Here is a 23,763-nt window from a genome sequence, read left to right as displayed (position 1 = left end):
CAGTGTGTAGGCTTTCATGGTGTGGGGCTCTTCCCCCAGCAGTGACTCAGGGAAGCCATGGAGATGGCAATGAAACAACACAGACTTACACAAGGAATGTGGATTTGATGAATTTTGCTTGTGGGAGTGCAGGGGCAGAAGTTAAAACCAGAGGGAGAGGCAGAAGAAAGCAGGCTGCAAATCCGTTCAGGGCTGTGTTTAGCCTGACAGTGCCTGTTGGAAGGAGAAATGAGGCACTCATTTCTTGATGAAAACTTGTGTGTGGAGATGACTATTGCAAAGTAAAGCCCAGGAGAGGCAGGAAAGTCTTGTTCTGTTCAGCACTGTTCTGCCTTCTGAAACGTTTCAGCTTTTCCTCCTGATAAACCCACGGCAAATGTAGATGTGAGTTTATCAGGAGGAAAAAGCAATTTTTGTCTCTTTGTTTCTTGCCACAGCATTGGCAACTCCCGATGCTCTGCTGCCATGCGAGGCTGAAGTGAAGCCTGTGTGCATGCCTGGACCATGCCCTAACATTTTTACCTAAAACAGTCTTTGCTGTTCCTCTGCTTTGGGGCACCAGCCCTAAGCTGCTGAGCTGGGAGGTAGTGGGATGACAAGCACACCGCTCTGAACTCGGAAGAGCCTCTCAGATGAGGAGCGGTGGGGAGATACCTGCTCCAAGGTTTGGCTGCTGTTTCATTCCCTCTGAAACTTGCAAGCACTGAAGACTAAGAGAATGATGTACTGATTTCCAAAGTGAGTCCAGCAGTGTGTCCAGCATGCTCAGACATCGCTAAAGATGTGAGCTGCATTCAAAATTTGCCTCTAATTTAATCAAAGGAAGGCTGTCTCAGAGCAGTTCGTTGGGTGAAGCCGAGGTGGTACCAGCTACAGAGGGAGCCCATGCAGTCCCCCCTCAACCCAGGAGGTTCCTGTTGTTCCTGCTCGCTTTCAGGTCAGCAGCCCTGCTGTAAGGCTGGGCTAGGTGTTCTGCTGCCTGTCACTTCATCCAGGCACTGTTCAACACCCAGTTGAGTCAGAAGCACTTGTAGGAATTCTTGAAGAGCTAGGTGTGACTGTAGGCTAGCTGTGGTGCTGAAGAGCCACACAGCTGTTTCTGGGACTCAGACAGGGAAAGCTGCTGTCCTTATTGGAATTCAGATGCAAATAGAAAAATGCTTCAAAACAAAATCTATATTATCTGGATAGTCTATCTCTGAGGTCTTCTAGATCTTATTTTGGACAGAAAAATTGCTCAGTTGATTTAAGAGTGGTGCATATATCTTTTGAAACTGTCAGCGTGTGCTGTGAGGAAGAGCGGATGTGTTTCAGAGTTAGGAGGAGCACTGAGACTAACTACTATACTTTGCCCTGGAAACCTTCCTGCATGAACGTGGACTAATGTGAGAGGAGAAGGAGGCATGGGAAAGTTAAGAACTGACTTTGGAGTAAGCATGACAGGTTTCTAAAGGCTTTAGCTTGAGACTGAGGCATGTTAAGATGGAGTAGACAGTCTGGAGGAAGGGTTTGTCAGGGAGAAACTGGCAGAAGAATGGGCTTTGGATACTTTGTAGAAGGATGGTGTTACCAGCCTAGGAATGCCCTGAGGAGTGCCAGCAGGAGATGTGGGAGGGACAGATCTGAAACGTATCCCAGATATACGTATTGGAGAGTGCTAGAAGCTCTAGGGTATAGAAGTTACAGGGGATGTGAAGATACTGGGGTGTAATCTGGTGGCAGAGTGGGAGCTTGACTGACTTTACCTGCATTGCTTTAGCTGGAAAGGCAGACAGCAGATCTCCTGAAGTCCCAGCAATACCCAGGGAGCGCAACTGCAGCAGCTGTGCAGCCCTGGCTTGCAAGAAACTTCAGAGGTGCAGCAGAGCTGTTGCGTTGTATGGGGTGTAGTAAAGTATAGTTCCTGTGGGCTCTGCGGAAACAGATTATACGATGAGACTGACAATTTCTCTGAAACTTGCCAAGTTCTAGAGTGGCTTTTCTCTACTCTTTTTCCCTTTGTCATCTTTCTGGGAGAGAAAGGAAGTGTTTGTCTAATTAATATGAATTAATATTTACTTCCTTGTCTGGAGTAAGGAGCCAAGTGTGTTCTGTGTTTGCCATTAGGGTGAGGCAGACATTTTTCCCATTTTTCCCTGCTGGACATCAGACTCATTTCACATGGGCCATCCACTCAGTTGCCAAACAGCAGTGGTTTGTTGACAACTGACTGGGGATGCTGCAGCTCAGGGAGGAGAGAGAAGTGGCTCTGCTTTCTATTCTCAACTGTTTTGGTTATCCAGTCTCTCCTTTATTGTTGGGCTTTTCTAAATTTAGCAGAACAAAATGGAGTACTCCCAGGGAGCACCTCAGGAATCCTTGGCTGTCCCCTTGCAAAGACAGAAGGAGCCAGGCAAGGCACTTTGTTCTCAAGGCTTTCATTTGTATTTTCTCTGAAGGAACTTTCTTTGTTGGCAGCTAAACTGCCGTAAGTGTGGAGCCAGTCCCAGCCAGCGACAGGCTTTTTCTCTCTTTCTTGCACATCCAGGGTGTTTGACAGCAGGGAGGGCAACACCTCAGCAGCAGTGAAATGGGAAAATAACTTTCAGAAAACACTGTGATCTGTCAAGCCATATGGTTGTTTCAGGTGGCATCGAAGCCCAGATACACTTAACTTGGCACACATTAGAAGAGGGAGGCTCTCACTGTTGGTTGAAGGGAGGGGATGGCTGCACTGAGCAAAGCTGCTCTTCTGGTTCTCATGTGGATCTTTTACAGTCCTCTAAGCATCTTACAAACAAGAAGAAATAAGGCCAAATATCATCTTTTATTAAAAAAAAAAAAATCCCTAGTCATTTAACGATTTAAAAATGACTCCCTACGAAATCTGTATACAGGCTCATGATTAAGGTTCTTTTGAAAGCGCAAACTATCAGCATAACAGCTAAGCTTCAGAATGCTTTTTCACTTCCTAAGAATACACAGTGGAAAAAATGAACAAGGAAAACCAAACGAATCCCAAACGGCGTAAGTACAAAACAGGTTCACGCAGATAATTTTTTGGCTATTGGTTACAATAGGATGAGTACCCTTATTCTCAAGCTAATTTGAGCTTTGAATGTTAAGCCTGAGCCAAGCACCGTGGCTGATCCTGATGCTTCTGAGGTTGGGCTGGGACTTCCTGGGGACCTTCTGGAGCCTTAAAGTGATGTTATGGATGTTAAGAGCAGTCTTTACTCTGAGATGATATAAGACAGCAACATTTCATACACTGCTGAAACTGTTTTGTTTCAAGACAGTGAATCCCATTGCAATAAGGCAGATATTTAGATACAAGCAGGGGAACAGAAAAAGTTAAGCAGAAATATCTGTTTTCTGGGTGCTACTGATCTTGTCATGGTGTATTTACCAGCAATTTGCACTCTCCTGCAGTCAGAATACATCAATGTGGCACTACCCTGATTTATCTGATGACAGTAGTGTTTCTGCTTTTAAAATGCCAGAATCACCTGGAATTTATGAGCTCAGCTGCTCCTATTACCCACTTTGAGGAGTAGCTTCTAATCTGAGGACCATGCACGACTGGTGTTCTGTGACTTAATTTTAGGGGGTACGCAAAAGGCAGCTAATAAAAACAAGTTTATACATGTTTTGGAGCAGCTGGCATACATTAAGTTTCTGAAGGTCCCTGCAACCCTTTACTTTTAAGGGTCCAAGTTGAAAATTATTGTGTAAGATTGTGTCTACTGCTGATGTAATTGCCCTATTAAAACAGGAGGTAATTTCTGGTAATGTTGTAGTGCAGAAGGACCAGTAGCTATGGAACAGAATTTAGGGAAAAAAAAGGCCAGTACTTGAATGGAAGTCAAAATTGAAGTAGATGAAATTTATTTCCACGAATTTTTCCTAGAAAAAAAATAAGTGCCATTTCTTCATCAAATTGTGTATAATGTATACATATGTTTAATTATCCAATATTTCAAATTCCGTTGTTTTTCCTGTATGAATTACAATCCTTACCTTAATCCTTCTGGAGGGACTAATATTTTGAGACATTGCTCATCTGCAGCCTCAAAGATGAGCCCAACGGATTTTCTCAGGATAATTCTGAGTCCATAAACAAGGTTTTTCAGTATGACTTTAATTGCTGATGCAAGGATATACAAACTAAACATAAATCTATGTTGCTGAGACTCCAGGTTTTAAAATCTGATATTGTATGGTTATTAGAAACAGCAAAATTTGAATGCCATAAAATATTTAATATGTACAGTTCTTTCCTTCTTAGAAGGTTGTTTCTTATATGGCCTAAAAATGCTTTTCTCCCCAAAAAACATACTTTGTTGCTTGTTGCAGTTGTGCATATATCCTACTCAGAATGATTGAATCATATATATAACAAAACAGTGAGAGGGTAGTTAAAGTTCTTGGAAATTACTAGGTTAATTCCATTAAGGGAATGGGGTTCTATGAGAACCATTACACTTGCTTCATGGATCGCTACAAGTAGATTTCACAACCAGTCTATGTGCCAAAATTAAGATGGAATGAATCAAAAAGAGTGTAGCATCCAGTTAAATATACTGAAGAAATAGCAGTATATACAAATGATACGCACTGCTTACCCGACGCATACTTTAAGGTGCTTAATGATGTTTTAGGGAATGTAGCAACATATACAGAGTGTATACATGTCTAAATGTATATTAGAAACACAATATAGAGCCAGATATATTCCCAGCTCAGTGATTTCTTTAGATTTTTTAACTTGTAAGACCATATTTAAAACATTTCATATAAAATATCTTCAAAAAATAAATGATAACATTTACATAAAAATAGTTCCAGTTTGCTTTTCTGTTTCACTGTTCATGGGTCATGTTCTGCTTTGTTTCATAAGGATGCCATCTGGACTAGTGAGAGTTTAAACAACTGTGCCTGATGAGACAGCTCTGTTACTCGGTCCACCATCTCCTGTAGCGCAGCGGTGTTAGGGTAATGCAAGGCAGCCATCTTCGTAGCCATCACGATGCTCTTCAGCAGTTCACACAACTGGTCGCTGGAGTTCCTCACTCTGTTGCGTATGTCCTGAGCTGTCACTTGCCGTGTGAGCGTGTCTCCAATAAACACAAGTTTGTGAGCACTCAAAATGACGAGTTTGCTGTGGGCAACAAAGATTCGGGGGGGCTGAGAACTGTTGACGCAACTGAAAAAGGCATCGATGGTGTTTAGGAGGTAATTGAAATGAGTCTCATATTGGTCAGAGTAGAATAAAAGCGGCTTTCTGTCATGAGAGGCAGCAGTGCTGTTTGCAATCTGGAGAGCTTGAGGTGGCTTCCATTTCGAAATGTCGTTCTCTACAGGCTTTGTGATCTCTTGCTCCAGCTGTTGAAACTGATTGATCTGAAAGACAAATAAAAAGTTTCTCTTCAAATAATGTTCCTATAAAGAGGTTAAGAATTACAATTATACCTTATGCCTCTGAACAGTAAAACAGGTATCCTAGATTAGTGTCACACTGTATAAAAACTAGTGTACGTGTTCTTAACAATATCTTACGTTGGAGAGTGAGGGTGGAGAGTGAGGGAGAGCTTTTTGTTAACATAAAGCCAGAGTTCAGAAGAAAAAAAAAATGTTAAAAACATTCCATTTGCATTCAGAACCCTACTGAATTTGCAGGCTGTTTCTCATTTAGAATATGCTGAAATCGTAACTGAGGGATGGATCCAACTGGCAATGACAGTTATGCAATCTTTAAAAACCTGCCATTTCTGTGGGGTTTTTGAGATGACAAACCTTCAATTCTTGGCTCCTAATTGCTTTTAAAGAAAACAGAAAGAAATGGGAAAATAAAGACAGGCACTTCAGTTTAAGTGCTGATGAAGCAAAAGTTTAATATGCTCAGCATGAAATGCAGAACATGAGGTGTCTTCCTGTTGTCCTCCCCACCAAAAGTGGGGGAAACAGGAATGTTCTGAGCTCTTTTGTTTCTTTAATGTAAAATTTGCTGCCATATCACGTGGCAGCAATCTACTGAAGGATTAATGGCACAATGACAGTCATCAGTTTTACATTGCCTGTTTGTTTTTCTTTAGCTTTAAAGTGATGTTAAGCAGTATTAATGGTATTGTTGTTCACTGAATGTATGTGCAGGCAGCATGTGTATTCAGTGTGGTTCAGTGACTAAGACACTGGATTATGGGTCGTGAAAATTGAGTTCTCAGGTTGGCTTTGTGACTGACCCACTATATGACGCTACAGAAGTCTGCTTCTCTTTTGGAGGAGAACTTTTGGAGATAGGGACTGCTTTCTATTACATGTACACAGTGAGCCTGCCACAGTGGTATGCTGTAATAAAAAAGATAACCGATCTCTTAAACTGAGATGGTTGGAAATTGTTTTCAAGGGAAAAGCTTATTTGTGTCACAAGAGATGTCATTCCAAACACCAAGAGCTGTGGCTTTACTTCCACACAGTTACTGAGTGGCAGCAAGGAAACAAAGTGGGCAGAGATGCTGATTTTCAGAACAGCTAATCTGCAGTAAATACTTGAGCTTTCTTTGGCATACGCAACGGCTGACATGCCAAGGGCAAGGAAAGTGCTGCAATCCTGATGCTCACCATTTCTCACTTGGATCATGACAGTATGTGTCTTTGTCCTTTGCATTCCTAAATCTGTTCATGGTGGAGCTTGACCGGCACAAATCTGGCTTGGAAAGAAGCTAACCTGGGTCCACTGTCTAGCCAAGATACAGTCCCAGCCATCTGGGACTTCCTAGCTGTGTGTTCTGGCACTCAGGCATGTCTCACTGCCAAGGTACTAGCAGTTGCACAGTGCTAAGGCAAGGGCCTCTCCTGTTATATTTGACCAGTACTCCATATATGCAAGAACACTACATTTCAGTGTGATTATTGCACCTCAGCAAACATACCTGATGATGTTCTAGCTCCATTTTGCTCTGCTTGATGATATTTTCTTTTTCCAGCAGCTCCTTCTGTTGCCTCTCAAACTCTTCTTTCCCCTGTTTCGCATAATGTAAGAAGACACTGCGTTAAATCAAAACTGCTCCTGAGCTAAACGACAACTTATAGGCCAAACAGCAGGCTTCTTTGTATTGACTTTATCAGTGACAGTAGATCCCTGAGAGCAGGGAGAAGAAAAGGATAGCATAGCTGAAGTAAAAGGCTATTGCTGTTGCCTGTGTGACAGTCTTATTTGAGAGCAAGTAATCACCCTGGTGAAATTACTCCTGAACATGTCTTAGTGTGACAATCTACTTACTATTTTTCTGCATACAGCTTTTGCAAAAAGAAGCACCAACAACCTTTACCTAGTCTTGCACAGAACAAGGTGTTGAGTTTACCTACCTGAAGATGAACGTAATCGTAGTCATCCATCCAGCTCTTTTCTAAGCTCTCGCTGGTGGTATTGTGAGGGTGATGACCTTTACTCAGGAGCGGAGGGAGGGAACCACAGCGATTCTGTGTTTTTTCTCCATGATGTAGCATATGAGGATTGTTATATACGTAGTCAGGAGCGTTCATATTCTCTGGTATGTTCCTGAAATGGGAGCTGCTCAACACCTGTTTGAAGAGCACCTCAGCATTGACGCTGATGGTGGTGGTCAGCTGCTTGGCATCGTCTGGGACTGTCTTTGCCACCATAACAAACCGGTCTAGGTCGTCACACTTGTTCTGCAGTCTGTTGACAGCTAGAACATTCAAAGACCAGTTGTAGCTGTTCAAGTCGTGGCTGGTTTGGGTAAGGATCTGGTGAGAGTCCTCCAGCCTTTGCACCTCCCTCTTCATTTTGTTGTAGAGGCTGAACTCAGACAGACAGGAAGCATTGGCTGCCGACCCTTTTGCAAACTGAAGGTATTCCAGCAGTGACTGCTCTACCTTATCCACAGCAGCATGAATTTCATTGATGTGTTTCTCCATATGTCCGTAAGACCGCCAGTCTGATGTAGTGAAGGCCATGAGGTTATTGACAGCTGTCTCCACCATCTGCTGAAGGTGATAAAGTCTCTCTATAGCAGTGTCTGGATCAAGGATTAGTCTTTTGTCCTGTGCAGTTGATGCTGACAAAGAAGAGTCTTTTGACACTGTTGAAGATGTGGACATGTTACTCCTTGTGCTTCCTGTGCTGGAGAAAGACAACCTATTTATCCCATCAGTCATATCCAGTAAGCCTTTAGTGTCTTGGAAAATTGGTGGTGGCACATCATATACACCTTCTCTTCCTTCTGAGACCAGACTTTCAATGAGTCCTGTCTGTTGTCCTGGGAATGCAATTCCCCTTGGGGTATCATAAACATCTTTCTGAGGTGCAATTTGCTGTCCAAGAAAATGGTTTTGATGGTTCACAGGGATGTCATAAACATTCTGTTTGTGTGTTACTCCATCAGTCAGTAAAAGGCCCTCAGAGGAAAATTTCTTGTTAAGTTCTTTCCCAGCTGCTTTGGTGATAGGAGGAGGAATATCATACACTCCTTCTGGTCTTGCACTGTGCCCCATTGGAGATGAAAAATCCTGCAAATTTTCCCTCAGGCCTGTATCATCTCGGCATGCAGATGGAGGTATAGCATAGATCTGAAACAGAAAGCAAACCATGAAACCTTTGGCTAGAATAGCAAAATAATTTACATCTTCTATATGGCAAATTGAATGTTTGGTTGGAAGATCTGCTATTGAATTCCGTGGAGTCAGACATTCTGAGTTTGATGGAGCATCAGTTTTAATATCTCACTTTTTAATCTTTGTCTTGATGCAAATTCTCATGGGCAGCAAAATCCAAGAAGGCCGCATGCTGCCACAAGGAAAATCTAGGTCTAATGACCAGTTCACACTCCATAACGTTAACAGTTTTGATACAGTGCTTCACTTCATCAGTTTTAACAAAAACCTTAAAAGCTTAAGGAAACCTTTAAAGTACTGAATCTCATTTTCCTTCAGAGTCATATGTGAACTCATTTAAACATGATCTTGTGGAAACTCTAGCACTTACCCCTTTGGCAGGTGGTATATCATAGACTCCTAAAGCTTTCGCTTCTCCCATGGGACCTGAATGTGCAGTCCCCTTAGCCAATGTGGGGGGAATATCATATACCTAAAGAAAGAATAAATTGGTTATAGAAGTAAGTTACTTCACAAAAACTCAGGTCTTGGGTAAGTTTTCTTGGTTTCCATGTTTCCTCTCAGACTGAAGATGACCAGAGCTGTGCACCTCTGTTTCATGTGGGACAGCTACTTGGATTTGGCTGGTATTTTGGACAGTTAGGAGGAATTATGCTCTGCTAGGACCCCTTTGGGGAAATGTGTGGATGACAGACTGGAGTGATGAAGTCACGGCTAACTTCCATCCCAAAGGTTAAATCAAGGCCAGTCCATTACAGATGTCTGTTGGGGTGAACAGGGGAGCACTACATTCATGTGTCTAGAACTGATGACACCCTCACCAACAGAGATTAGAGGGATGGAGAAATAAGCTTGTGCAAGAACATGCTACTAAACCCTCTGAGATTAAGGCTGCTCCTCAGTATCATGTATCTGCTTTATCAGGTGTAGTGTGGGCTGTCTTACTAGCAGGGAGTAAAGCTGTCTGCTGTTTCAAGCAATCCATTTGGTGTCACGTCCTATGGTACAGTGGGTTCTGCATGTGCTCTAAAGCTAATGTTTGAATGTCTCTTACCCCAGATTTCCCAACAGTTCCATCCACTCAGTGTTAGTCTGTTACGTACTATTGACTGTCAACGTTGTTCCCTAGAAGAGCTACACTACTAAAGAGCCACAGAGAGATGTAGGGCTGTTGAGTTAGAAGTCCTCCAAGCATCCATTCTAGATGCCTGTGGTCTTGGAGATCATGTGCCAAAGGTGTTCCCCAGAGCAAAGATATATTTCAAGTTCAGTGGCATGGTGCAGTAGACATATGGTGAAAACAATTCCCTGTGTGGTAGCTGTTTGTCTGGGAGATAATTTTACCCTTACTGAATGAATTACTGTCAACTTTCCAAAAACAACGTAAAGGAAAAAAAATGTTCCCAGGCAGCAAGTTTATTCTGTTTAGATATTCTGTTTGATCAAAATACAAAAAACAAATGGGAATTTTGTGTTTGGTGTGCTGCCAAGAGCTTAGTAAACTTCAAATACAACTCTGAAATACTTCTGCACTCTGTGAAAAAGTAATTGCATTTAATTAAAACATGTTTTCTCTCTGAAATGAGAGAACTCATTTTGCTCTTAAACTTCTGGTAGAAATTAATAATCTTTTGTGCCCTTTCAGTGCTGTTGGCAGTTTTATTGGTACTTACCCCTTGGAGAGGGCGAACAGGGGGGATGTCGTAGGTATCCTTCTGGTATTTGGAAGGGAATTCATAAACATAACCTTGGCCTGACCTGACTGGAGTTATTACCTGTGGGTTAGAAGAATAGGAAACTTAAGTCTTTGAAGATTTTGGCATGTACTCTCTGTAAATGCATAGGGTTTTCAATATAAGCATTCTAGTATTATTAACATTCACATTTTAGGTGACAATGTCAGTAACATAAGTCTACATATATTTCTGATGGTTGAACTCAGCAAAGTGACCATCAGTAGCTATAAATGTACCATCTATTTCTTCCAGACCACTTCTGACATGGCTGCTTGTTTATCTCCTATTTGTCAAGCAAAGTTTCTCTTTCAGAGAAATAAGAGGACTTTGTCCCTTCCTCTTGTTGACAGCCAGTTAGCATAGAACATACGATGTGATGGTCATACCACCATCTCACTGAGATCAAGGCTATACACACCTTGCTAATCCTACTGACATGTTGAGTGTTCCCAGTTACTGACAGAGGCTCCAAATATAATGGGAGTCTTCCTCCTTTGTTCATGGGAGTATTTTCTACCTACTCCAGCAGAATGTCCCACGTTACTGTGCCCCACAGGACAACATCCTGAATAACTGAGTGTGAGCTGTGGCTTTGAAAATTCTTTACCTAGAAAAGATATGCTTAAACCTACCAAAGTGGGGCATTTAATTATGCTGTCTCCATTTGGTTTGTCTATATTAGTGGCTAAGAGATAGGAAATGTTAAGCCATTCTTTAAGTACGCAACGTGAGAGCAATCTCTGAAAAAAGCTTAGAATTTACATTTTTGGCATTTTTACACCATTAACTGCCACAATGACTTCAAATAAATTTTGGTGAAAAATAAATGCCTTACATCTTGGAAGGCATATGAATGCCAGAATTTCAGTATAGTGTGGTATAAAAGAAATGTTACCTAACCCCCAGAAGAGCTAACTTTATAGTAGAAATACAGCTTAACCTTTGCCGCTGCTGCTTAGCTCCAACAACAATAAATAGAATACTGTAACCTGAAGGCATAAAATAACAAATTACATAGGCCCATACGAGATGTGGTTTTGTGCTCAGCAGGGGAGAATTGTTTACCAGAGCTACTTAACTATCTTTAGAAATGTATGCAAGATGTGAAAGAGAATTTCCAACCACGTGCTCAGTAAAGATCCCACAGCAGTTTTGGCTATAAGAAATCCTCATGTCTTGGCCAAATTTCACTGTGAGTGTTGCTTGGCTGAGGTCTGCAGGGAAACTCCCTGATGTTAACCTGCTACCTCCTCTTTGCTGCATTAACAATGCAGGCTTTTCTTCTTTTTATTTGTTGCATAAATATTGCTGTGTAGTTTTTTTTCAGGGCACCATACTGTGAAAAAACCACTGGATTCCATCATCCTTCCCCCCCCCCCCCCCCCCCCCCCGCAGTGACTGTCCTATCACCTATCACTTTCAAATACAGGTGTGATTCTGCTGTGCGTAGCCCAAGGCAACGCGCCCTGTAGTATGTACACTGTGCTGACTGTGTGTGCCTAAGGTAAGGGAGGAATGTCATGTTTTGTTTGTTTGTTTGTTTGTTTTTGCAGCTGCTTTTCCCTGAATTAGCATCAGAGGACAGGGAAGACGTAACTGGAAGCAATACAATCTCTGCAGTGCTATATCGGTTCACTGTCCATCAGAGAGCTCTTGCTGAAGTGGATGTAGGATTAATAGGATTTAAATACTTATGAGTTTTTAAAAAGGAATCTAAAAATGTAAATTTATTACAGACCGTTTCTTTTCCCCCAGAGTCACCTATTACACTGTAAAAGAGGTTACAGGCAAAACTCTAAAGACAATTCTCCCTTCAGTTACTGGAAGTTTCCCATAATGGCTCACTCCAGACATCACCCCTCCTAGGCCATTCTCATATACTACTGGGATTATGTTGTTTGCCTGAGAAACTTTCAACTTATGTCAACATCGCTTCCCTGTGCTTTTTCTGACCATGAGGGCTAGAGATCTGACTAGCATACTTTTTTTACTTTTTTTTTTTTTCCCTTAAGTTGGGTGCTGCCAGTCAAATGCCTTCCACCCAAGTCAGGAACAGAAGGACTTGATTTGAAGCAGTGTTTACTCAGACGATCCTTCCAGCAGTTCAAAAATCAGTCACAGCCTTGCTTCAATAATGAGTCACCGGGATTTTAAAAATCATCCTTCAGGAGAACAGAAAATGCAAAGTAAAAATCCAAAGGGCTTCTTGTGTTGCCCATCTCTATGAATACTTTTGCCAGCGTTAACACTGTGGCATCAGGCTGCTTGTTATGCCAGGGCAGTGCTTGACCATGACAGAGAAAAAAACAGACCGTTGTTGAGATGCAGGCGGAGGCCCCACTCCAGCTCTGGGAGCAGGGAGAAGTGGTGCACCACTGCAGGTCAGCTCTGCTTTACCGGCTGAGTGGTGCCTCGCAGGACAAGGCTGCCAGGCTCCAAATAGATGGGCATCATTCCTCAGGCTGAAATCTTTATAAATCTTTGCTCAGTTGTGATCTATTCCAGAAGCTGAACTCCATCCTAAATCTAGATTAGGAGTAAAATTTGACCAGATCTCCTCCAGGCCTCAGATGTAAGATGCTTCTTCCAGTCCTACCCAAGGAGACAGCACACAGCACCTCAGTAGGAGCTTTCTGGCACCTGAAGTTCTTCAGCATTTGCACAGCAGTAGTATCATTCAGCTGTGGTTATTCTTGTTGCTCATTCTTAGAGACTCTTCCCATTTTTCAGAAAAGGCTGGCATACCAGATGCCATATGAAAGGCTTAAACAAGTACAAGGCCGCTGTTTTATTTATGGCTGCAATTTGATCCTAAATAACTACACTAAAGTTAGGCTTGCCAGATGAAGGAAGCCAACTGCACTCATCTTTCTGACACTTTTGCATTTGCATAGACTCGACTAAGCTGAAGTGGTCAAGCAACATCACTCCTTTATCTGGGAGCTTCTGGCTGTCATCAAAGGCAGCGTGAGGTTAAAACACCCCCTGATTTGGGGGATTCATGAGTACAACCTGTCTACATGACTGACTGTGGACATGAGACCTGACCTGTCTGAAGGCCGTGCTTAGCAGTGCACTGTGTTTAATGTGGCATTTATTTTCCATGTAAAAATGCCTGAGGCTTTTATGCCTGCTCCTTTTCAGGCTTCTGAAATAGCTATAAGAAAAAACAGAAAATACAGTTCTAAAACAAGCCCAACAAAACAGCAACACCCAGCAACAACCAAGGTTTGTTGATAATTTAAAAGTCAACTTTGTTCTCCCAGTGACTCAGGTGTATTTTCCTGTATGAAGGATTATTATCCAGTAACAACATGTTCTGAGTGATTTCATAAAATTCCCCACAAACACTGATAATGCTCTGCACTGAGTACAAGAACATTTCCTGTTGTACCTCTGCTCCTCTTCCCTTCCATCACTTTTTGCTACGTTAAACATGCCTTCTGCTGGGCTTGTTCCTAGTCAATTCAGAACAGAAGCTGCTCATCACCAAAACATACCTTGAGCGAATGTTGTGTAACAGTAATTTAAAAGAATATTCATGCTGCTCAATGAAATGAAAATGTGGAACACTGCTTTTTCTGAATGAGGAAGAGGGAGGTAGCTGGATAGATGAAGAAAGCCACCAAACCCAGTACTTTCAGAAGAAAATTCTGATTTGGGGTATTCACCCACAAATCTGTTAAATGAACTTTGTTCTTCTGAATGGAGTGCTCAGCCCTTTCAATGCATTGTTGAACCAGTTTTTATGGTTCTGCATGTTTGCTATCTGTTTAGTTTTGAAGACAGACTTCAAAAGGAAGGAGGTGGCTGCAAAAGAAAAGTTCCTCTTCTCTCACTTGTGGAATGGGGATAGCAGCCCTGTTTGATACTTAAGGATTTATTTTCCAGCAAATGTCACTGATCCTCAGACTACAAGAGGATTCTTTTTCCATTTACCTCTTCTCTTTTAAGAATGTCTGTGGTTATCTGAGTTTAAATAATCCTGTATTTCAAACCAGCAATTTTCCTTGTTTACACACTGAAGGAAACAGATGGTGTTCCCACAAACTAGTTAGTCCAACATTCTCAAAACATCGTTAACCACTTAGTCCATGCAGGGCAACTAACAGGGACCAGGTTTGGCTCCAGTGAAACATGTAATGAGCCTACTTTGAACTTTCAGTACTGAAAAACAAAGACAACTGAACAGAAAGTTTGTTCTTGCTGAATACCACACTCTTCCAAAAGTAATTACTTGCGTCTTCTCCATGCCAATGGCATATTTATGACCATGAAAAAGAGCTCAATATGCATGTACTTTGCAAAATACCCAGCCTTGTGGTTCATTAAAGCTCTCTTCCTTAAACATAAGGAAAAAAGATATTCTGTTTCTTCCAGGATTAAAATGGAAGTTAGGCTAAAACAGAGAACATTCCAAACTAAGGCAGCCGCAAGACAATTCCTGCGCTTCCTGCACATGCACAAAATTGTAGTTTACATTGTTTAAAGAGGACGCAGGGTGAATAAATGTACGGAAGCCGACAGAATTACTCTGGATTTACAGCAATACTGTGGAGGGCAGAATTCAGCCTCTTCCCCTGAACTGCAGTACCTGATATGCAGAATGATGGAAAATACACTTTACTGAGTCTTATAAGGTGAGAAAGCTAAAGCATGGGTATGTTGAACAACTTGCCCCAAATCACTGCAGTTTCTCAGTACGGCCTCTTAATCCCAAGAACCTTCTGAACTGACCCCTGCTGACTGCTTTTGAAACAGACAGGTGTTTTTAGAGGTGAAGAAGAGGAGGCATATGCATTAGATCTTGTATATGTATTTTTTAAATCTGGACGAATAGTTGCATTGAAATATGTTTCCTCCCAAGATGCTCTCCTCTTCAGCCCATGGGTAACGCTCAGCAGAGGGCATGAGCTACAGCCAGAAGCTGCTGCTAATGTCAGCTGTCAGTCCTGGCTCTGTTAAATCAGCTGTGGCTTGCCCTGGAAGGAGTCCTGTCCTGGAGAAGACCAAGTGGTAGTGCATAAAATGGAGCCATTATAAAGCTTGGACATAGGAAAAAATAATCAAAATATAATTAAAGGAAAAGTAACATATTTGTACTGTTGTAGGGTATTTCTGTACGTTTGTTTAATGTAAAACTCTATAGTTATTGAAAATCTGTTCCCAAGACTCTTAAGTAGATATATAACAGCTACCTGGACTATCTTAGGTTTGTAAGGAAAATGAAACAGCCAAAGGGATATGGGAAAACTGTAAGAGAGTGAGAATTTATTTTTTTGGGGAAAAGTGGTCCCTTCTCTCTTAGACTCTTTTAACCACTGAACTGTGCTGGATCAGACAGTGAGCGACCTCTCAGCCCGTCTTTCTGTTTTGCTTCATGTGCTTAGGAAACCAGGTGTCTATTTAATTTTTTTTTTTATTTTTTTATTGAGGGTGGTGGTTATATGACTAAGTAGAACAGCAAGAAGGTTGTGTTAAGAAGAGTGCTCATAAGATAAGATGAGTATTTGAAAAAACTTGGCTAGCTGGCTGAACTCTGTCCTTTTTACTAAAAAAAAAAAAAAAAAAAAAAAAGTTAGGTGTTTCCTCTCCTGTCTTTTACAAGCTGTATCAAGATTTCCAGTGACTGATAATGCATTTCCTAACAATAATACCTATCAAATCACTCAGGATTGTCTGCTGCAAAAAATGAGTATAAATATTTGTATGATGCAGTAATCTTATTTGCTATACATGACGATATCCAATGTGTTTTCCAGCTGTCAGTAAATAAAGGTTGTGGTTTCATTATCACATGTGCTAAGTATGCTTGCGCTTACTAATGTTTGTTTTTGTGAGTTGCCATAGGTCTTAGGATAATCAAATCATAACACTTTATTTCAATCTAAATAATGAATAACCACCAGGCCACTATAAAATATTCAGGTAGATAACTTTCTGTCATCACTGAAATGTTGGGAGAGCTTTTGATCAAGGCTCACAAGCTGAAAGAGGGGGGGAAGCCTGTAGAGGCAGTTCTAATGAACCAGGTTTAGAGCTGCAACTGTGAGCTGATTTCTAGTGCTATGAGGCCAACTGTTTCTGGAGGACAGAAGGAAATTCATAGAAATGACTGCTTTCTCTTTCCCAGGCTGACTGAGTTATTCTGCTAGAAAGAAGCATGGTATCAACACACGTGGTGACACTGCTGTTTTTGTGTAGGCTGTCTTTAACCGGGTGTTCCCCATTAAATTTGCTGAGAAGTAATATTCAGATGTGTGAAGATAAAGTTGTGTCAAACGCTACCCTGACGCAGAACTGATTTGTTCCTTGACGTTGCATGCATCTTTAAAATGCCTGCTTATTTTCCCCCTATGCTTTATGTCCGCTTGTTGTCTGGGACCATTGCTTATGACAATCTGCTTTCCTGCTGTCACTGTATGTGCTCTCAGGGCTGAGGCATGTCCAGATATCATTGACTCACCCAGTGTGTTAAATTAAAAATGCTTTGTTTTGCAGGCTTAGGGCTTTAAACGGAAACTTTATGATGTGGCTATGAAGTGCCTCACCAGTAGATGCCCAGTCTATTTTTAAAAAAAGCAAAATGAAGCAAAACATGATGCTGTAATACAAATAATGAGAAGTAACAAAAATCTGTTACTTTTTTCTTCTTTTGACGTCATATTATTTCAACCAGATTTATGCAAGTTCTGGGTCACGATTCTCAAAGATGTAAAATAGAAGGTGTGAAAGTGATTTAAAATAAAAAAAGTGAAATCACATGCTGGCCTTGATCCAAACCATGAACCCATGGAGGGGAAGAGGTTTTTTTTTTTTTTTGTATTGTTTTGTTTTGTTTTGTTTTTTAAGTTATAGAGTTACACAGATGACCTAAGCTTCCACTAGCATAGAATGACAGTGCTGTATTATGTGCAGTGGAATGGTGCTGATTTGCATCAGCTGTAGTTTTGGATTATGGTGTTGAATTTTTGCTTGCTGCTGGTGTTCATGATCAAAAAAACAAACAAGGGTCAATCTTTGCATAGACTGCTGAATGAGCAGTACAAGGTGGAAAAAGGATCAGTACATTTGTCATTAACAAAATTTTACTTTTTTTTTCTTCATTTAATGTTGCTTTCTTGACTTGGTCCTGCTCTCACTTGCATCAGCTTGAGGGTTTTCTGCCAGTTTTGTTATGAGCAACATTTCTGCTTGCTTCAGTGGAACAGGCTTAGTGCTGGCTGGCCTTGAATCGCAAGGCTGACTGGGAAGGGGTATTCCTAGCTTCTGATGTCATTCTTCCTTACAAAATGTGATTAAAAAGAAAGAGCCAAATCAATATTTCTGAAGACGTGTCACTTTTGAGGAGAGGAAGAGAAGAACTGCAAAGAGCAGCTCTTTATAGTTAAAAATTATCAGCATTTTCAAGGGAAGTGGAAAAAGTGATACTTGTCCAATATACTTGTGAAGGGTTTTACCAGTGCCATCCCCATGACAATTACTCATTTAAGACAGACTGATTTCATCATTTCTGCGTGTGTTGGCCAGCAGGACTAAAGAGCTGATGTGTTACAGTACTGGTGATAGAAAAGTCATGCACTCTAGAGTGCCGAAATAAATGGTTGTGGTGAAAAAAAAACTACCAGAATTATTGTCTGCTCAGTTCTTCTGGTGGAGAAGTATGTGTATTTGCTAAAGCATTATCTGGAAGTCTGTGATCAAATTTCAGCACAAGCTTTGATTAATGAAAAGCCCATGGTAAAACTTGGTACTTCAGTGTTTTGAAAGCAGCTTCCTGCTTTGGCCATCCCAGTCTATTTAGTCTTCCCATTTTAAAAACGTTCCAACATGAAGAACCATTCAACACGTGCACTTGTTTCCTATGCTGGTAATAGCATGACTGTCTGCTCTCAAAAACAAAAGCCTAATGATAGGGCATTTGGAAGATGAGAGGAAATGAAGAACAAAGATGAGAAGAAAAGGTTCTGGGACAGGTAGGGCAGAGAATAGTCTTACTTTTGTGAGTGATAGGAAATCCTGAAGGCTCACAAACAATAAATCAGTTTGGTTCAGTCAAATTATTTGTTTTAATTCTTTTGAGGACTTTCATCTTATTTTTGTTATTTCTTCCTTCCTATATTAAGTTTCTAGATTTAATGTTAGAGGAGAATAAAAAGGGGGAAGAGGGGTAAGAAATCTTCATTTGGAAAATGTTTAAGTTGGATGTTTCAATAACTTTTTGTTTCCCTTCAAATATTTTATTTCTTTATTTGAGACATTTCTCAGAAATGACTCTTCCCTGTCAACAGTTTCCGTTTGGGTAAATTGGCATTTCCAAGTGAGGGGAAAAATGGTTGCAATGTAACACTGCCAGTTTCAATTTCAAGTGAGTGTTCTCATGGGTGCACACATGCAGAAGTAGGGGAAGTGTCCCTCAGTCACTTAAGTTGAGAATCATGGTGCTCTGAGAGAAGTAGGCAGAGGAAAGCTTCCAGTAGGAAGAAGTTCAATGTAATTTGATTTCTAGAGATTCTTGGGCTTAGAAGCTATATTCTGGTTCTATTTTTATATGGGTTTCTCAAGGCAAGTGTTCAGACAAGTTCTGCTAACTGTTTACTTTTACACGGCTTGTTTTGGCAAGTTTATGGGAGGTGTAGACTCCTCTTAAACAGGCATTAATGCAACAGGCAATTAAGGATGCAGTTAATATAATAATTAGACTAGACTTCTGACAGGTCTGATTGTGTATATAAAAAAAGTTGTAACGATAAGATCCAATAGGAATATGTCAGTGTTCTTTAGGGATTACAGATGTACTGTCTCATGGAAGATTTTTGTCTCCTAAGAAATTAATTGCATTAATTTCACTTTGATTCCATTTGGATGATCTGTTTTGGTAGAAAGGTTCATTTAAGCTTAGGGTTTTCTAAAGATAAAAAAAAAACAAACACACACACACAAAATATTAAAACTGCTATTAACAACAACAACAAAAAAATCATAACAGATGTGAAATTATGACAATCTGATGCTAATAAGTTTTCTGCCAAAACAACTGTCTACAAAATCATCCAGCACCTGCAAAGCCTCTAGTTATCAATAGCACTATATTTCCTGACAGTCAAACACCAGTCTACATACATCCATTTCCCATCTCAGAAATTGCACTTCCTCCTATGATGAGGCTCGCTTTTTAAATAATCAGGTTTGCACTCAAGTTTTTCTAAAATGCTTGACTGCTGTAGTTCTTCAGTCTGGGTACTTGCAGGGAAATTTAAATCACCCAAACCTATTGTTTGGCTAGTGGGTTTTCAGATGTAACCAAAGATGCAGTTAGGTCTAACCACCAAGGAAGAGACCAAAAGTTTTTTTTTTTTCTTATTTATTTATTTAAACTATTTTTATTATTATTTTTAAAGCTAAGGTTTAATCCTGCACTTGTGCCTGTGCAGGCAGATTTGTGTTCCTGGGGAGCTCATCTGTTGAATGAGGTTGCAGGACTGGCCCCTTTTCTGATATTACAAGGAAAAAATGCATGCCTTTGGTCTACAAATAGAACTGATTAAAAAGAGAGCTACACATAGGGAGAAACAAAGAGTAATGGTGAGCTCATATGTTTACTCAGCCTAATAAAATGCAGTCTTTTTCTTAAAATAGCTGTCTACAAATCACATCAGTGACTAAGTACTGCTTACTCTGCCTTATGGATGAGGGTTTCTTCACTCAGTGGTTTTCTGGGAGACTACTGAGGATAGATTACTGATATGAAGCCCATGAAGTTAAATGGCATTTCTCTTATTAATTTCACATGAAGTTACAAGAGAAACACCTAAATCTAAGGATATGTCTGTGTGCTGCTTTTACCATTCAGTTTGCACTTGATTTGAGAGACTTTTATCCTTCAGAGCACACGTCATGAAACAGAGCACTGAGTGTTGAGGTACGTGTTACAATTCCTGGTGCACTCAGCAAATTTGTTGTGTGTTCAACACTTTAACACTGAAGCAGGAGCTTGTTACAAAGGATACAAATCCCCGAAGTAGAGTTTGTAATGTGAAAGTAAAAGAAAAGATGGACTGCTTGGGCCATTTAAGTAAACTGTATCACAGGAAGCTGTTACTTGAGGGTAAATGGGGACATTATTCTATTTTGGAATGTAAATACATTTTTTAATAAAAAAAAGAAAGGGAGCATATGCACTATTTTGTTGCTTGTTGACACAAGTGCTAGGTATATGTATTTTCATACTTCATAAATGTGAAGCTAGGCAAGAAAAAAGATGACAAAGAGAGGGCAGGCTCATTCCTGGAACAAACGTTACATTGCAGTCATTTGTTTCCTCCCCACCAAGACAGTATTTGTTTAATTGGAAGGAAAAACGTCACAATGTGGCTCACTTGTTACTGAAGCCTATGCCGGAACAGTCAGGGTGGTGCCACTTGTGGGGTGGTGGTGCCACTTTCGTGTAGATTGAACCAACTTGACTCTAGTGCAAATAAAGACCATTAGGGAATAAGGTCTGTTCTCTCAACCACAGCTTGCCTAAACCTCCTGCTGAAGGCAGTGAACTTGTGAAAAAGCTGGAGATCACAGGATGGTGAGGTGTTAAAGTCTTGATCCATGTCAAGGGCGTGTTTACACTTGGAAATAGGCCAGGGATGTTCACGTGCAAATATGAGTTCCTTTTGTGTTCTGCTTCATCCCCTTTTAAAAGGTGGGGAAGTCTAAGTGTTTCCTAAGCTGTGGAGTTTTACTTTAAAACAACAACAACAACAAAAAGCTGATGTATTCCTAGTTGGCATTAATCTCTATTTGGCTGTTACTCCACGCCTTGTGGGAGTTGTACTTCAGGGCTGATATCCACTGCAAAGCAGTTGCTTCCCTCCTTGAACAGCTGTGGTGCATCCACCTCATATTCTGTTTTGTGCCAATTTCTCTTGATCAAAAGTTCTCCCTCAAGCTACTGATTCCTACAGAAAGCTTTCAGGTGTCATTGTAATGGCTTTCCAACACGGAAAAAATTTCCTTTAAACTTTTGGCCAAAACTATTTGCTGGATGGCAGGGACAGTGGAGCAGGTCAGTTAGGGAAACACTGAACCAGAAAAAAAAAAAAAGACTTAAATTATATCGGTGATGTCCTTTAATCATTATTTTCCACAAGAGCTTTAAATTAGAGAAAGCTATGGGTAACCACAGATGCAGAAGACACTTCGTGCTTTGATGGTGCCTTTCCCAAAGGATGTTCCCCCAGCAGTCTTCACAGAATGAGTTCCCTTATAATCACCCCCACATGTTTTGCAGATGAGACCACTGAGGTGCTGAGACTCCACTCAAGACTATGCAGAACTCTGTGGCAAGGATAAAACCCAGGTTTCCTGAATACCAGATTTGACTGAAGATTCCTTCTCTTTGCTGGTTGCAGTGAAAGTAAGGCTGAGCACAGAAGGGAGGAATAAATCATAAGATACAGCTTTTGTACTTTTACGCTCCTCTGATGCTCTTCACACTTGGAGGTGTAACTGTTTTGTGACTGAACTTGCAGCACAGCTGTAAAAGCTTACTGCTGAGCAAGGCTAATTTTAAACCACCCCTCATTATCTCTGTCATTTGTAGGGTAAGTTTTAGAAGGTGGTATTTTTATTTGACAGAAGAAACTGGTAGAGCTCTGTCGTCAACAACTTGCCTAGCCAGAATCAATTCATCATAATTACCTGCCTCAGGACTCCTTTTTGGTTTGCTTTGCCTCTCTGGCTAACTAGATGTATTACCTCAACACAGCTTTATAACATGCCTGCTGTTGATTTACTGTTACTTGAGGCTAGACTATTCCTGCCTGACAGCAGTCAGAGCTTTGCCTGTAAAACTTGTATGGCAGCCAAACCACACATTTGCACAAAGAAAACAGGCAAACGTGCATGGAAATGCATAGGATAGGAACTGCTGCTGGACCTCCTTAGGATGGTATTTAGGACACAGCCTTCTTGAGCTACTGCTATGAGAAGGGAGAAGGCTTACACATACGATGAGTGTATAGTAATAAACCTTTAACTTCCATAGCCCCACAAAGTCACACAGCTTGCTAACCAGCTCCTTCTGCTGATGGAAGAAAGCAGAATGGCTCACTTAAGTCATTGTGGCAGGTGTCACAACTCTGAGAAAATATATTCATAGTTTGGTAGTCAAGGCAAAGATTCCCAAAATCAAACACTCAAGATTTGTTTTACTGATCCCTAGAGAAGGAAGATTTGGGGACAGGCTGTTTCCCCTGACAAAGGAAGCAAGCACTAAAGTCTTCCCCTTAATTATTTTTTTTTCTTTCATGAAGGCATTAGCAGGGAGTTGCAGCAGCTGTTTTTGTTGAGCATAGCAGTAAACACTGGTTTGCAAGTTTAGACTGATAAAGAATGGAGTATTTTCTTCTTTACTTTTTTTTTTTTTTTTTTTTTGCCTTAGACTCTTCTGTTACTAATAAACCTACAGTTCTCTCTTGTCTATCATCATTTCAACCCCAAAGCACTCTTCTTAGTCTGAAACAGAGAATTCCAAGGGGCTAAGCATGTGTCTGCCTCTAATCAAAGCAAGACACTGGAATGAAGTTTGCCATCCAGCAAGTTTGCCACTAATACTGAATAGTGAAACTCGGGGCTTTTAGGACAAATAAATTCAAAGTTGGGCTTAAAACAATCCCATCCTAAGTAACAAGAATTGGCCAGTGCTAAGTAGGTTGACAGCTACTTGGCTAAGGGTAAACCACTTTATAAATGCACATTTAGTTTATTCTACAGTGGACAGTGTAGCCACTTGTTTTTATGCTGCACAGCTGACTTTTCATAACTTGCAAAGAATTAAATGAAACAAGTTATAAGTCAGCCAAATAAATGGTCTTAGTTTTCTACAGAAGGTGCCTTGAATTCAGAAAAAAGCATATTCAAATTTTCTGAAAAATTTCCAGGCTGAAACTTAGTGAAAACAGATGTTTTAGTGTCTCTGATTTTTGCACCTCAACAAGAAGTTTGCATTTAACTGAAATCTCTGTTTCAATTACTTCGATGTACCTGGAGTTTTATCACACTCCATTCAGTGTTCAAGTTTATGCAGAATGTCCTATTAGTTTCAGCGGAGCTGGAGAAGGCATGCGGGAAGGTTAAGAGATTTTGCATGCAGTTGGAGGGCTTTGCCTTTCAGGTTTGTACTTCTGCCTTTCAGAGTACACACACACACACTCATTACACTGCATAAACTACGCTAGTCATCATTTAGACAGGCCAGGTTTCCTAAAACCAAAGAAGCTGGTCAGTAAATAGAACTTAATCTGAGCTAACATCCTTCTCAACAGGCTTTGGTGCAGCTCTGCAGTATGGTGCATCTTCTGTGGCCTGAGCCAGCTGGCTGAGGCATCTCCACATGGTTCTGGAAGATACAGACCAT

The 23,763-nt window shown here is 40.8% G+C and overlaps 1 protein-coding gene across 1 annotated transcript in view; it reads right to left on the bottom strand.

Moving 5' to 3' along the window:
• Positions 1-2,861: 2,861 nt before the first annotated feature.
• Positions 2,862-23,763, bottom strand: part of NEDD9 (neural precursor cell expressed, developmentally down-regulated 9) — a 38,345-nt gene continuing 17,443 nt past the window's right edge. The window contains exons 3-7 of the mRNA XM_084306999.1: positions 10,290-10,391; positions 8,987-9,088; positions 7,348-8,571; positions 6,912-7,001; positions 2,862-5,382 (exon numbers count right to left, since the gene is read on the bottom strand). Coding sequence (XP_084163125.1) covers positions 4,873-5,382; positions 6,912-7,001; positions 7,348-8,571; positions 8,987-9,088; positions 10,290-10,391 — 2,028 coding nt within the window. The 3' untranslated portion in view covers positions 2,862-4,872. The remainder of the gene's footprint in view (positions 5,383-6,911; positions 7,002-7,347; positions 8,572-8,986; positions 9,089-10,289; positions 10,392-23,763) is intronic.

The sequence above is a fragment of the Netta rufina genome (assembly GCF_964035555.1).
Source record: "Netta rufina genome assembly, chromosome: 2".
In the NCBI taxonomy this organism is placed as follows: Eukaryota; Metazoa; Chordata; class Aves; order Anseriformes; family Anatidae; genus Netta; species Netta rufina.
Note: the sequence above shows the minus strand (reverse complement) of the source record. Positions and strands in the feature narration are given on the sequence as shown.